Genomic DNA, 15,750 nt, shown 5'->3' with positions numbered 1-15,750 from the left:
AATTACAATCTGGACAGTGTAAAAGAGGCGAAAATAAAGTTGTGAGAAAAGAAGCAAAAACTTCAGCAAAACTTTGGGCAGCGGTCGGCTCGGCGGGAAGACTCGGCTCGGGTTGGGCAGCTCGGGTTCACTCGGCTCGGCGGGAGGACTCGGCTCGGGTTCGGCAGCTCGGGTTCGCCAGCGCTCGGGTTCGGCAGCTCGGGTTCGCCAGCGCTCGGGTTCGGCAGCTCGGGTTCGCCAGCGCTCGGGTCCGCTCGGCTCGGGTTGGGCAGCGCTCGGGTCCACTCGGCTCGGCGGGAGGACGGAGCTCGGCTGGGCTCGGCGCCGCTCCGATGGAGGCGAAGGGACTCGGCATGGAGCCGCCTGAAGTGACGACGGTGTCGGTGATGGGGGAAGCGCCGATCGACATGGCCGAGCAGCTGCCGAGTGCCGGCGAGGGCGGTTTCGCAGGCGAGTGCGGCGGGCGGGAGTGGGAGGCTCGGTGAGAGGAGCCGGGCTGGCCCCGCCGACAATAATAATAAAAAATAAATCCGCCGAGGCAGCGTTCGGCCGCCACCCGGCGCGGAGCGGAGAGGCTCGGGGCCGCCGGGGATAGCCGAGCCGAGCCGAGCGGTCCCGAAGCGCTTCGGCTCTCGGCCCGGCCTCCGTTTACCCGCCGACCGATATTGAGCGTTTAAAGGGGCGGAACGGCCGACCGTCACCCGCCCACTGACCCTGGGGCCCGCGGGCGGAGTGGGCCCAGAGTGGGGAGCGGGAGACAGGGGGGTACAGGTGGGGACTGGGGTGAGGGGGGATAACGGGGTACGGGGGTACTGGGGCCAGGGTGAGGGGATTGGGGGTTACAAGGGACCAAGTTAAGGGGGTTACAAGTGACCAAGTTAAGGGGATAGGGGGGAAACATAGAGGATAGGAGCAGGAGTAGGCCATTTGGCCCCTCGAGCCTGCTCCGCCATTTAATGAGATCATGGCTGATCATCCAAATTCAGTACCCTTGAGGGAAGTGGCGGTAGGGATTGTGGATGCATTGGCAATAATTTTCCAAAACTCCCTGGACTCAGCAAAGGTCCCGGCAGACTGGAAAACTGCTAATGTAACACCCTTATTTAAAAAGGGCAGTAGACAGAAGGCTGGAAACTATAGACCGGTTAGCCTAACATCTGTGGTAGGTAAAATTTTGGAGTCCATTATTAAGGAGACAGTAACAGGACATTTGGATAATCATCATTTAATAGGACAAAGTCAGCATGGTTTTATGAAGGGGAAGTCATGTTTGACAAATTTGCTGGAGTTCTTTGAGGAAGTAACATATAGGGTGGATAAAGGGGAACCAGTGGACGTAGTGTATTTAGACTTCCAAAAGGCATTTGACAAGGTGCCACACAAAAGATTATTGCTTAAGATAAAAAAATCACGGGATTGGGGGTAATATTCTGGCATGGATAGAGGATTGGCTATCTAACAGAAGGCAGAGAGTTGGGATAAATGGTTCATTCTCAGACTGGCAATCAGTAACTAGTGGTGTTCCGCAGGGGTCAGTGCTGGGTCCCCAACTCTTTACAATCTATATTAACGATTTGGAGGAGGGGACCGAGTGTAACATATCAAAGTTTGCAGCTGATACTAAGATGGGAGGGAAAGTAGTGAGTGAGGAGGACATAAAAAACCTGCAAGGGGACATAGACAGGCTAAGTAAGTGGGCAGAGATTTGGCAGATGGAATACAATACTGGAAAGTGTGAGGTTATGCACTTTGGCAGGAAAAATCGTAGAGCAAGTTATTATCTTAATGGCAAGAAACTGGAAAGTACTGAAGTACAAAGGGATCTGGGGGTCCTGGTGCACGAAACTCAAAAGGTTAGTATGCAGGTGCAGCAAGTGATTAAGAAGGCCAATGGAATGTTGGCTTTCATTGCTAGGGGGATAGAATATAAAAATAGGGAGGTATTGCTTCAGTTGTACAAGGTATTGGTGAGACCGCACCTGGAATACTGCATACAGTTTTGGTGTCCATACTTAAGAAAAGACATACTTGCTCTCGAGTCAGTACAAAGAAGGTTCACTCGGTTAATCCCGGGGATGAGGGGATGGACATATGAGGAGAGGTTGAGTAGATTGGGACTCTACTCATTGGAGTTCAGAAGAATGAGAGGCGATCTTATTGAAACATATAAGATTGTGAAGGGGTTGGATCGGGTGGATGCGGGGAGGATGTTCCCGATGATGGGTGAAACTAGAACTAGGGGGCATAGTCTTAGAATAAGGGGCTGCTCTTTCAAAACTGAGATGAGGAGGAACTACTTCACTCAGAGGGTGGTAGGTCAATGGAATATGCTGCCCCAAAAAGCTGTAGAAGCTACATCATTACATAAATTTAAAACAGAAATAGACAGTTTCCTAGAAGTAAGGGTTACGGGGAGCGGGCAGGAATTTGGACATGAGTCTAGGTTCGGATCGGTCATGGCCCTGTGGGTAGCGGAGCGGGCCCAGGGGCCATGTAGCCTGATCCTGCTCCTATTTCGTGTGTCTAATTCTGTTAGATTCAGGAGATGGTTCTGTGATAGTAGATTGGCGGTTAGGATCAGATCAGCCATGATCTTATTGAATGGCGGAGCAGGCTCGAGGGGCCGATTGGCCTACTCCTGCTCCTATTTCTTATGTTCTGTCCCTGCCTTCTCCCCATATCCCTTGATCCCTTTAGCTCTAAGAAATATATCTAACTCCTTCTTGAATCTATTTAATGAATTGGCCTCCACCGCCCTCTGTGGTAGAGAATTCCACAGGTTCACCACTCTCTGGGTGAAGAAATTCCTCCTCATCTCTGTCCTAAATGGCTTACCCCTTATCCTTAGACTGTGACCCCTGGTTCTGGACTCCCCCGCCATCGGGAACATCCTTCCTGCATCTAGTCTGTCTAGTTCTGTTAGAATTTTATAAGTTTTAATGAGATCCCCTCTCATTCTTCTAAATTCCAGCGAGTATAAGCCCAATCGACCCAATCTCTCCTCATACGTCATTCCTGCCATCCCAAGTATCAGTCTGGTGAATCTTCGCTGCACTCCCTCCATGGCAAGAACATCCTTCCTCAGATAAGGCGACCCAAACTGCACACAATACTCAAGGTGCGGTCTCACCAAGGCCCTGTACAACTGCAGCAAGACATCCTTGTTCCTGTACTCAAACCCTCTCGCTACGAAGGCCAACATACCATTTGCCGCCTTAACCGCCTGCTGCATCTGCATGCTTACCTTCAGCGACTGGTGCACAAGGACACCCAGGTCTCGTTGCACTTCCCCTTCTCCCTATCTATTGCCATTCAGGTAATAATCTGCCTTCCTGTTTTTGCGACCAAAGTGGATAACCTCGCATTTATCCACGTTATATTGCATCTGCCATGCTTCTGCCCAATTGCCCAACCTGTCCAAATCATACTGGAGTTTCTCAGCATCCTCCTCACAGCACACACGCCCACCCAGCTTTGTGTCGTCTGCAAACTTGGAGATATTACATCTAGTTCCCTCGTCTAGATCATTTATATATATATTGTGAATAGCTGGGGTCCTAGCACCGATCCCTGTGGTACCCCACTAGTCGCTGCCTGCCACTCGGAAAAAGACCCGTTTATTCCAACTCTTTGCTTCCTGTCTGATAACCCGTTCTTTATCCAAGGCAGTACCTTGCCCCCAATCCCATGTGCCTTAACTTTACACACTAATCTCTTATGCGGGACCTCATCGAAAGCCTTCTGAAGGTCCAAATACACCACATCCACTGGTTCTCCTTTATCTATTCTACCAGTTACATCCTCAAAAAATTCCAGTAGATTAGTCAAGCACGATTTACCTTTTGTAAATCCATGTTGACTTTGTCAGATCCTGTCACTGTTTTCCAAGTGCTCTGCTATTACATCTTTTATAATGGACTCTAGTATTTTCCCCACTACCAATGTCAGGCTTACCGGTCTATAATTCCCCGTTTTCTCTCTACCACCTTTTTTGAATAGTGGGGTAACATTAGCTACCCTCCAATCCATGGGTACTGTTCCATAGTCTGTCGAATTTTGGAAGATGACCAGCAATGCATCTACTATTTCTAGGGCCACTTCCTTAAGTACCCTAGGATGTAGATTATCAGGCCCTGGGGATTTATCGGCCTTCAATCCCGTCAATTTCCCGAACATCATTTCCCTACAAATACTGATTTCATTCAGTTCCTCCCTCTCATTAGACCCTATGTTCCCCGAAATCTCTGGGAGGTTATTTGTGTCCTCCTTTGTGAAGACAGAACCAAAATATGTATTTAATTGGTCTGCCATTTCTTTGTTCCCCATTAAAAATTCCCCTGATTCTGACTGCAAGGGACCTACGCTTTGTAGTGTCCGAGTATCAATAATACACGGACTGCAGGAGAACAATAATAACAGGTATTTACTGAACAGAGGGTAACTCAAGACTGAAGTACAGAAGCCTGCTATGGCTTTATATACAGGGGTGGTCACTGCCGTTACTGCAGTATAGAATCAGTTCTTCTCTTAAAGGTACATACACAACAATTCCTCCCCTTTTAGATAAATAGTACATAACATTCATTTAACAACTAAATAATAACTAATTACCATTTTCGCTGTACTATATACATCAACTGAAATAATCATTTATAAGTTCAGTCTTTGAGGAGGCTTCCTGATCCTGACTGGATAGCGCCTTTCTCGAGTATCCTGTTCTTGCGGCGGAGTTGATTCTGGCTCATTGTCATTGGTTGGTTCGTCAGCTTCCAATACCACTGCTTCTGAGGCAGATGCAATCTGTCCTTCGGGTTTATTATCAGGTGCACCTGCTCGTGGTATGGGTTTGGCTTGTTCCTGTGACTCTAGAATCTGGTCAGCATGGCGTCTCACGATGCTCTCTCCAACGTCCACTGTGTACATTAGTGGTCCCTGCTGTGTGCATATCGTTCCTGGCTGCCATTTTTCTGTTCGGTAGTCGTGGGCCAAGACTGGTTGCCCTATCTTGAAGCTCCTGGTTGGCTTCTCATTTATGTGCTGGAATTGCTTATCCTCAACATCTCGTCTTATGTTTGGTTTGAGCAAATCCAGGCGACATCTTAGCCTTCGGTTGAAGAACATTATGGCTGGAGCTTGGTTGGTGACTGCATATGTCGCATTCCGGTAAGCAAACAAGAAATTATCCACCTTGTGTTGTAGTGGTATGTCGTTGTTATACATCGCCTTTATTGCCTTTTTAAAGGTCTGAACAAACCTCTCAGCCAATCCATTTGTGGCTGGATGATATGGGGCAGATGTGTAATGCTTCACCCCATTATTCCTCAGAAACCTCCGGAAATCCTCGGACACAAACTGTGGCCCATTGTCGGAGCAAATCTGTTCTGGCAAGCCATTCCTGGCGAAGATGGTCCGTAGGACTGCAATAGTTTTCTCCGTGGTGGCAGAGGACATTTTGATGACCTCTGGCCATTTCGAATGGGCATCCACGGCGATTAGGAACATTGAGTCCATAAATGGACCAGCAAAATCAATGTGTACCCGTTGCCATGGAGATGAGGGCCACTCCCACGGATGTAGCGGGGCCTGTGGTGGAGCGTTTTGGACCTTCTGGCATCCTGTGCATCTCTTGGTCATATCCTCGATTTCTTTATCGATTCCCGACCACCACACAAACGCCCTGGCTAGGCTCTTCATTTTTACCCCTCCCAGATGACCCTCATGAAGCTCATTGAGCACTCTATCTCTCAACTTGGGTGGAATTACCACTCGGGATCCACACATCAAGGTCCCCCGGCACACTGACAGCTGTTCTCTCCTTGGCGAGAATGCTGGCAACAGTGAGTCAGCATGTGCTGGCCATCCCTTCACCGTCAAATCATAGACCCGAGAGAGTGTCGGGTCATTTCGGGTTTCCTTCTCTATACTTGAGTTTCTAACAGGTAGACATTCGACTATGGTCGCATGGAATATCTCAACAGGGTCCACTGCAGGTGCTTCCTCTACCGTAGGCAACGGTAGGCGCGACAGCCCATCAGCGTTTCCATGCTGTTTCGTACCCTTGTACTCTATGTCGTACTGATGTGCCCCTAGAAAAAGTGACCATCTTTGCAGCCGTTGCGCCGTCATCACCGGAACGCCCTTCTTTGGGTTAAAAATGGAGACCAGGGGCTGATGATCAGTCGGTAGGGTGAATTTCTGCCTGTGCAGATAGTGATTGAACTTCTTCCCCCCCCCCCCCACACCAGGCTGAGGGCCTCCCTGTCAATCTGGGCGTAGTTACGCTTGGCTGAGGTTAACGAGCGCGACGCAAAGGCTATTGGCCTCTCTGAACCGTCAAGGAATTTGTGTGATAGCACCGCTCCGATGCCGTAGGGAGACGCATCACATGCTAACCGAATCGGTAGTGTTGGATTGTAGTGGGCCAATACTTCTTTTGAAGTGATTAGGCATTTACATTTCTGAAAGGCACGCTTACACTCATCACTCCATTTCCATGTTACTCCAGTTTGCAGCAGGGCGCTCAGTGGGTGCAGAATTATAGATAAATTCGGCAAGAACTTGTGGTAGTAGTTCACCAACCCGAGGAACGACCTCAGTTGCGACACATTTTCCGGTGATGGAGCCTTGACTACAGCCTCAATCTTGTCCGGCGACTTATGCAACCCTTCCTCATCAATCATGTGGCCACAATACGAGATTTGTCTCCTGAAGAACTCACATTTGGGGCGGTTGGCTCGTAGCCCATATTGCTGTAATCTAGTGAGCACCTGCTCCAGGTTGGCAAGGTGTTCACTGTCATTTTCGCCCGTAACCAGGATGTCGTCCAAATAACAATGGGTCCCCGGGATCCCTTGCAGGACTTGTTCCATCGCCCTCTGCCAAATAGCCGGGGCTGATGCTACCCCGAATACCAGTCGATTGTACTGGTAAAGGCCTTTGTGAGTGTTTATCGTGAGGCCGATGCTTCTTCCACCTCCATTTGTAGATACGCTTGGGCCAGATCAATCTTTGTAAAGCGTTTCCCTCCAGATAGTGAGGCGAAAATATCTTCTATCCGTGGAAGTGGATATTGTACTGTGTGCAGGACTGGGTTCACAGTTACCTTGAAGTCCCCACAGATGCGAACCTTCGGCTCCCCAGGCGTGCTGCTCAATGATTTCTTCATTACAGGCACGATGGGTGTGGCCCACTCGCTCCAGTCCACCTTGGACAGCACACCCGAACGCTCCAGACTCTCCAGCTCTGCTTTAACGGCTGGGCGGATCGCGTAAGGTACTGGTCTGGCCTTAAAAAAATTTGGGGTTTGCGTTATCTTCGATTTTTATCGTTGCCGTTACTCCTTTTAGCGTCCCAAGTCCTTGTTGGAACACCTCTTTCGCGTCAGTTAGAATTTTTGACAGTCGTCCTGGTGTGACGTCATCATCCTTTTTGTCAGTCACAGTTAGCGCCTGAATGGAATGCCAATCCAATTGTATTTTTCGGATCCATTCACGTCCCAGTAATGGTGGTCCTCCATCTTGTGGTATATATAGATACAGTTTCTGTGTTTCCTTGCCGTTGTATTTAACTGGCACCCTTATTTTTCCTCTGGGGTAGACTTTTTGCCCCGTGTATGTCTTCAATACAATGGACGTGTCCTTCAAGGGTATGTGTGAGAATAGCCACTCATAGTCTCGTCGATTCATGACAGGGCTGATCCTGTGTCCAACTCCATCTTTACTGGGGACCCTGCTATCATGAGGGTGACCCAAATGGTTCGGTGATCCTCCTTTGCAATCACGTTGTGTAACTTTAGACAACTTAGTCTCCTGCTCCCGGAGCCATTATCACTCTCCTGATCTTCCGAACTACTGTCTGTCAATTTCTTTACTTTCTTGTACTTTTCCTTAGTAGTTCTTGTAGTGTTGGTTTTCTTTCCCGACCTGCAGACTCTTGCTATGTGTCCCATTTTCCCACATTGCCTGCATACTTTGTCCTTAAACCAGCAGTCCTTCTGATCATGGGTTGTTCTGCCGCAGCGATAGCACTTTTCTGCTCCATACGCCATTTCGTTAGCGCTGTATTCTTGTGGTTTCTGTTGTATTTCCGCAGCTCCCCGTGCTGCTGCTTCGTAGGATACTGCCACGCTGAAAGCCTGTTCTAGTGTCAGGTCCTTTTCCGAAAGTAGTCGTTTCTGGGTTCCTTCACTCCGGAGCCCGCAGACAAACTTATCCCGTAAGGTGTCTGCCAGTCCTGCTCCGAACTGGCAGTGCTTTGATAACTTGCGTAGTTCCGTAAGATAGTCAGCATTGCTCTCATCTTTGTGCTGGTTTCTTTTATGGAACTTGAATCTTTCTGCTATCAGCAGCGGTGTAGAGTTTCGATGTTCCTGTAAGATATTGACAATCTCTTCAAAACTTTTCTCCATTGGTTTAGCTGGGGTAATTAAATTCCGCAATAGGCCGTACGTTCTCGCGCCCATCAAATTTAATAATACCGACACCTTCTTTCCATCGGCCCCCTCATTTACCTTGCAGTACACTTCAATTCTTTCCACATACGTGGTCCAGTCTTCTACCTCGTTGTCGAAAGCAGTGATACTGCCACTTTTCGGCATCTTGGGTGATTTAAAATGGCGCCGCCCGCGCTTTTTCTTCTTCCCCAATGGATTAAAATGGCACCTCCCGCGCTTTTCCTTCTTCCCCAATGGAATAAAATGGCGCCTTCCGCGCTTTTCCTTCTTCCCCTTGCTGCCACGCTGCTCCTAGCGTTCTACAAGGTAATGGCGGCGACCCGCGGCTTCGGCGCGTCTCACTTTTCCTTCCCCTCGTTTGTTTTTGCTACGCTGCCCGGTTCTTGAGCACCGACCGCGCCCTGTTTGCTCCACCCTCTCTCTCTTTTCCTCCCGATGACGCTGCGCGGCCCCTTTGCAGAGCCGCTCGATCGAGCTCGAGCCCGCCGCAGTCCGGAAGGGTCAGCGCACTACCTGCTACCAGCACGATTTGCTGGAACACCTTGACTGGGGAGCCAAGCCCAGCTCTCCACAGCCTGTCCTGCAACTCTCCGAACTCCGATGGATCCTTGGGCGGTTGCCCGCGGTCGACGCCCGTTGCTCTGACTTCGACCTCCAAGAAGCTTCTTCTCAGGGAAAGATCCCCGTGAGGTGATGCAGTACTGCAGGTGAGTTCGAACCTGTTCGTCGCCAGTGTAGTGTCCGAGTATCAATAATACACGGACTGCAGGAGAACAATAATAACAGGTATTACTGAACAGAGGGTAACTTAAGACTGAAGTACAGAAGCCTGCTATGGCTTTATATACAGGGGTGGTCACTGCCGGTACTGCAGTATAGAATCAGTTCTTCTCTTAAAGGTACATACACAACACGCTTGACTTCACCAATCTTTTTCTCTTCACATATCTATAAAAGCTTTTACACCTGAGGGGGTAGGGGAGTGAGGGGGTACTGGGGGCCAGGGTGAGGGGGGGTACTGGGTGGCCAGGGTGAGGGGGTACTGGGGGGGGGCAGGGTGAGGGGGTACTGGGGGGGGAGGCAGGGTGAGGGGGCACTGGGGGGCCAGGGTGAGGGGGCACTGGGGGGGCCAGGGTGAGGGGGTACGGGGGGGCCAGGGTGAGGGGGTACTGGGGGGGCCAGGGTGAGGGGGTACTGGGGGCCAGGGTGAGGGGGTACTGGGGGCCAGGGTGTGGGGGTACTGGGGGCCAGGGTGAGTGGATACGGGGGGGCCAGGGTGAGGGGGTACTGGGGGTCAGGGTGAGTGGATACGGGGGGGCCAGGGTGAGGAGGTACTGAGGAGGTACTGGGGGGGCCAGGGTGAGGGGGTACTGGGGGGCCAGGATGAGGGGGTACTGGGGGCCAGGGTGAGGGGATACGGGGGGGGCCAGGGTGAGGGGATACGGGGGGGGGCCAGGGTGAGGGGGTACTGGGGGGCCAGAGTGAGGGGGTACTGGGGGGCCAGGGTGAGGGGGTACGGGGGGCCAGGGTGAGGGGGTACTGGGGGCCAGGGTGAGGGGATACGGGGGGGCCAGGGTGAGGGGGTACTGGGGGGCCAGGGTGAGGGGGTACTGGGGGGGCCAGGGTGAGGGGGTACTGGGGGGGCCAGGGTGAGGGGGTACTGGGGGGCCAGGATGAGGGGGGTACTGGGGGCCAGGGTGAGGGGATACGGGGGGGCCAGGGTGAGGGGATACGGGGGGGCCAGGGTGAGGGGGTACTGGGGGGCCAGAGTGAGGGGGTACTGGGGGGCCAGAGTGAGGGGGTACTGGGGGGCCAGGGTGAGGGGGTACTGGGGGCCAGGGTGAGGGGATACGGGGAGGCCAGGGTGAGGGGGTACTGGGGGGCCAGGGTGAGGGGGTACTGGGGGCCAGGGTGAGGGGGGTACTGGGGGCCAGGGTGAGGAGGTACTGGGGGGGCCAGGGTGAGGGGGTACTGGGGGCCAGGTTGAGGGGATACGCGGGGGCCAGGTTAAGGGGGTACTGGGGGCCAGGGTGAGGGGGTACTGGGGTCCTGAGAGTACAGAGGTGAAGGGGACACTTGGGGTACGGGTGGGGTGGGGATACAAAAGTGCTGCCAATCGAGCCAAGCTAACGCCTAACATTTTTGAGAAGTAACAAAGCTCTTTCTATAGTTTTATGGTGTGAAAGGGAATTAATAAAAATGACAGCTGATGTGCGGAGGTATAGTCAAGTGTCAGGGTTCTGGCACTGGGCTCGTACTAGATTGGCGGCAGCATGCTTTCATGTGACAGTAAAGTTGTCTGATATTTTTAATTCAGCTCCTCCAATTAATCCCACAACTCGCAGCCGATCGCAGCTTCCTCCTTCTCCGGCACAAAGTGCTTTCTCCACTCGCCACCCCCAATGTGGAGGGACAGAATCTGCACAGTTTCATTTTTTGCCCCTGGCATTCCTAGGGGGTCTCCCATCCAATGACTAACCAGCCCTGACTCTGCTTAGCTTCCGAGATTGACCATGGCCAAAATGAATCCCCTGATCAGTGAGTGCACCAAACCCCACCGGGGATCACTGAAAACTCTCTCTGGTCCATAGGGGTTTGAGCACCTGATCTGACCTACCCAACTCACAGGCCATTTACTCGAGTTTTAACCGTTGGAATAGCAATGGTGGGAACATTTTAACCCCCCACCATCATACTTTACCAGTATTATAACTATCAGGAAAGACTCAACAGGCTGGGACTCTTTTCTCTAGAAAACAGAAGGCTGAGTGTTGACCTGATAGACGTCTTTAAAATGATGAAAGGTTTTGATAGGATAGACGTAGAGAAGCTGTTTCTACTTGCGGGGGAGACCAGAACTAGGGGCCATCAATATAAGACAGTCACTAATAAATCCAGTCGGGAATTCAGGAGAAACTTCTTTACCCAGAGGGTGGTGAGAATGTGGAACTCGCTACCACAGGGAGTGGTTGAGGCGAATAGTATCGATACATTTAAGGGCAGGCTAGATAAACACATGGGGAAATCATAGAATAGAATCATAGAAAGCTACAGCACGGAAGGAGGCCATTTCGGCCCATCGTGTCTGCACCAGCCAACAAAGAGCTATCCAGCCGAATCCCACTTCCCAGCTCTTGGTCCGTAGCCCTGCAGGTTAGAGCATCCCAAGTGCACATCCAAGTACTTTTTAAATGTGGTTAGGGTTCCTGCCTCTACCACCCTTTCAGGCAGTGAGTTCCAGACCCCCACAACCCTCTGGGTGAAGAAATTTCCCCTCAAATCCCCTCTAAACCTTCCCCCAATTACTTTAAATCTGTGCCCCCTGGTTTTTGACCCCTCTGCTAAGGGAAATAGGTCCTTTCTATCCACTTTATCTAGGCCCCTCATAATTTTATACACCTCAATAAGGTCTCCCCTCGGCCTCCTCTGTTCCAAGGAAAACAGACCCAGCCTATCCAGTCTTTCCTCATAGCTAAGATTCTCTACTCCTGGCAACATCCTTGTAAATCTCCTCTGTACCCTCTCTAGTGCAATCACACCTTTCCTGTAATGTGGTGACCAGAACTGCACGCAGTACTCTAGCTGAGGCCTAACTAGTGTTTTATACAGTTGAAGCATAACCCCCCCTGCTCTTATATTCTATGCCATGGCTAATAAAGGCAAGCATGTCGTATGCCTTCTTAACCACCTTATCTACTTGGCCTGCTACCTTCAGGGATCTGTGGACATGCACTCCAAGGTCCCTTTGTTCCTCTACACTACTCAGTGTCCTACCATTTAATGTGTATTCCCTTTCCTTGTTAGCCCTCCCCAAATGCATTACCTCACACTTCTCCGGATTGAATTCCATTTGCCACTGTTCTGCCCACCTGACCAATTTATTGATATCTTCCTGCAGTCTACAGCTTCCTTCTTCAGTATCAACCACACAGCCGATTTTAGTATCATCTGCAAACTTCTTAATCATACCCCCTATATTCAAGTCTAGATCACTGATATATACCACAAAAAGCAAGGGACCTAGTACTGAGCCCTGTGGAACCCCACTGGAAACAGCCTTCCAGTCACAAAAACACCCATCAACCATTACCCTCTGCTTCCTGTCTCCGAGCCAGTTTTGAATCCAATTTGACACTTTGCCCTGGATCCCATGGGCTTTTAACGTCGTGACCAGTCTGCCATGTGGAACCTTATCAAAAGCCTTGCTAAAGTCCATATACACTGCATCAAATGCACTACCCTCATCTACCCTCCTTGTTACCTCCCCGAAAAATTCAATCAAGTTTGTCAGACACGTCCTTCCCTGAACAAATCCATGCTGACTATCCTCGATTAATCCGTGTCTTTCTAAATGAAGATTTATCCTGTCCTTCAGAATTCTTTCCAATAATTTTCCCACCACCGAGGTTAGGCTGACTGGCCTGTAATTACTCGGTCTATTACTTTTCTCCCTTTTTAAACAAGGGTACCACATTAGCAGTCCTCCAGTCCTCCGGCACCACACCTGAAGCCAGAGAGGATTGAAAAATGATGGTCAGAGCCTCTGCTATTTCCTCTTTTGCTTCACTTAACAGCCTGGGATACATTTCATCCGGGCCTGGGGATTTATCCACTTTTAAAGCTGCTAAACCCCTTAATACTTCCACACTCATTATGTTTATTTCATCTAATATTTCACACTCCTACCCTCTGATAGCAATGTCTGCTTCGCCCCTCTCCTTTGTGAAAACAGACGCAAAGTATTCATTAAGAACCCTACCGACATCTCCCGCCTCCACACACAGATTACTCTCATGATCTCTAATAGGCCCTACCCTTTCTTTAGTTATCTTCTTACTCTTAATATATTTATAAAACATCTTTGGGTTTTCCTTGATTTTACTTGCCAAGAATTTTTCATTCTCTCTCTTTACTTTCCTAATATCCTTTTTAATTGCACCCCTGCACTTTCTATACTCCTCTAAAGATTCTGGAGTATTTAGCCCTCGGTATCTGCCATACGCCTCCCTTTTTTGCCTTATCCTACCCTGCATGTCCCTAGACATCCAGGGGGCTCTATATTGGTTAGTCCCACCTTTTTTCTTTAAGGGCACATAGTTGGTCTGAACCCTCCGGATCTCCTCCTTGAATGCTTCCCACTGCTCTGACACTGATTTACCTTCAAGTAGCTGTTTCCAGTCCACTATGGATAAATCCCCTCTGAGCTTCGCAAAATTTGCTTTTCCCCCAAGTTAGAATTTTTATTCCTGGTCTGTTCTTGTCCTTTTCCAGAACTACCTTAAATCTAACAAAATTATGGTCACTGGCACCAAAATGCTCCCCCACTGATACGCCTTCTACCTGCCCAGCTTCATTCCCTAAAACTAAGTCCAGAACCGCCCCCTCCCTTGTTGGGCTTGCTACATATTGGCTAAAAAAGTTCTCCTGCATGCATTTTAGGAATTCCGCACCCTCTATACCCTTCACACTAATTTTATCCCAGTTAATATTGGGGTAGTTGAAATCCCTATTACTGCCCTATAGTTTTTGCAGTTCTCAGAAATGTGTCCACATATTTGTTCTTCTATCTCCCTCTCACTGTTTGGGGGTCTGTAGTACACTCCCAGCAGTGTGATTGCCCCTTTTTTGTTTTTCAATTCGACCCATGTGGCCTCGTTTGATGATCCCTCCAACATATCATCCCTCCTCACAGCTGTAATAGTTTCTTTAACCAATACCGCGACCCCCCCTCCCTTTTTACCTCCCTCTCTCTCCCGTCTGAAAATCCTGTAACCAGGAATGTTGAGCTGCCATACCTGCCCCTCTTTCAGCCACGTCTCTGTAATAATAGCTGTAATATCATAGTCCCAAGTATCTACATGTGCCCTCAGCTCATCTGCCTTGTTCGCTATTCTCCTTACAGGGAGAAAGGAATAGAAGGTTATGCTGATGAAGTGGGGTGGGAGGAGGCTGGTGTGGAGCAGAAACACCGGCCTGGATCTGTTGGGCTGACTGGCCTGTTTCCGTGCTGTAAATACTATGTAATTGCTGTAGGACTTCAGTCTTGTTTCCAGGAATCTTTTGTGCTTGTTAGTATCAAGCTGGGCTGGTGACTAACACAGGCCTGCCTTTAGTTCCAGGTATTTAGGCTGATAGGTGTCCCAGGTTGTGACACATCTACTTGTACAAAGCACTGGTGCGTCCCTCAGCTTGAGTCCAGTCAGTTCAGGGGGACACTCGGAGAGTGTACAAATGAGGGCAACGGTAATTGAATGAGTTTGGCACTTGAGCATAGAATAAAGATGAAAGATACGAGGCATGCTGATGTTGAAACCAGATGGCCTGGAGATGACAGTATTGAAGTGTTTAAAGGGAACACATCAACTGCATTCCAGAGAGAAATTCAACACTAACACAAGGATAAGGGACATGGATCCAAACTTAGACAAGCAACAGTGAATACATGCAGGCAGAGGGTGGTTTAACGGGACCGCACACCCTAAAAAAATTAAAGGGAAGATTGATAGTAACCCTCATTTTCTGCATCTGTTTATTTGGGGTGTGTCTTGGTTTGTTGGGACCTCCTCCCGCCACAGAGACGTACCCCTGACCCCGGCCGATCTTCTGACCCTGGGGCCGTTTGGATATTGGTTCACGTATGTCCTTTAGGAGAGGAAACCTGCTGTCCTTACCCGGTCTGGGCCTATATGTGACTCCAGTCTCACACCAACATGCTTGACTCTAAACTGCCCCTCTGAAATGGCCGAGTAAGTTGCATCAAACCGCTACAAAAAAGAATAAGAAGAAAACCAGACCGACCACTCGGCTGCGACCTGGGCACCGGATTCTGACACAACGACGGCACACCCAGCCCAGTCGACTGTACAAATTCCTCACTAACATCTGGGGACTTGTGCCAAAATTGGGAGAGCTGTCCCACAGACTAGTCAAGCAACAGCCTGACGCAGTCATACTCACGGAATCATACCTTTCAGCCAACGTCCCAGACTGCTCCATCACCATCCCTTGGTATGTCCTGTGCCACCGGCAGGACAGACCCACCAGAGGAGGCTGCACAGAGGTATACAGTCGGAGGGAGTGACCCTGGAAGCACTGTTCCCTTTAGTTTTTTTTTGGGTGCGTCTCCCCGTCAAACGACCACGCATGCGTGTTTTTTCCCATTTAAAAGCCGGTGAGCCACCACAATCTGTAACCTCATGGCCCGGCATATCCCTCGCTCTACCATTACCATTAAACCAGGGGACCAACCCTGGCTCAATGTGGAGTGTAGAGGAGCAGGCCAAGAGCAGCACTGGGCA

At 50.0% G+C, this 15,750-nt stretch overlaps 1 protein-coding gene across 3 annotated transcripts in view; it reads left to right on the top strand.

Annotated features, from left to right (window-relative positions):
- Nucleotides 1-202: 202 nt before the first annotated feature.
- Nucleotides 203-15,750, top strand: part of LOC147107219 (deformed epidermal autoregulatory factor 1 homolog) — a 128,873-nt gene continuing 113,325 nt past the window's right edge. Inside the window, exon 1 of one of the 3 annotated variants that reach the window (XM_086008426.1) lies at nt 203-450. In XM_086008426.1, the coding sequence (XP_085864552.1) occupies nt 333-450 (118 nt within the window). In that variant the 5' untranslated portion in view covers nt 203-332. The remainder of the gene's footprint in view (nt 451-15,750) is intronic. The other 2 variants (XM_086008425.1, XM_086008427.1) reach the window with 2 other exon arrangements.

Source organism: Somniosus microcephalus, chromosome 15 (genome assembly GCF_052327205.1).
Source record: "Somniosus microcephalus isolate GS21.2 chromosome 15, FLI_Smic_1.0, whole genome shotgun sequence".
NCBI classification, from domain to species: Eukaryota; Metazoa; Chordata; class Chondrichthyes; order Squaliformes; family Somniosidae; genus Somniosus; species Somniosus microcephalus.
This window is presented reverse-complemented; position numbering and strand designations above follow the sequence as displayed.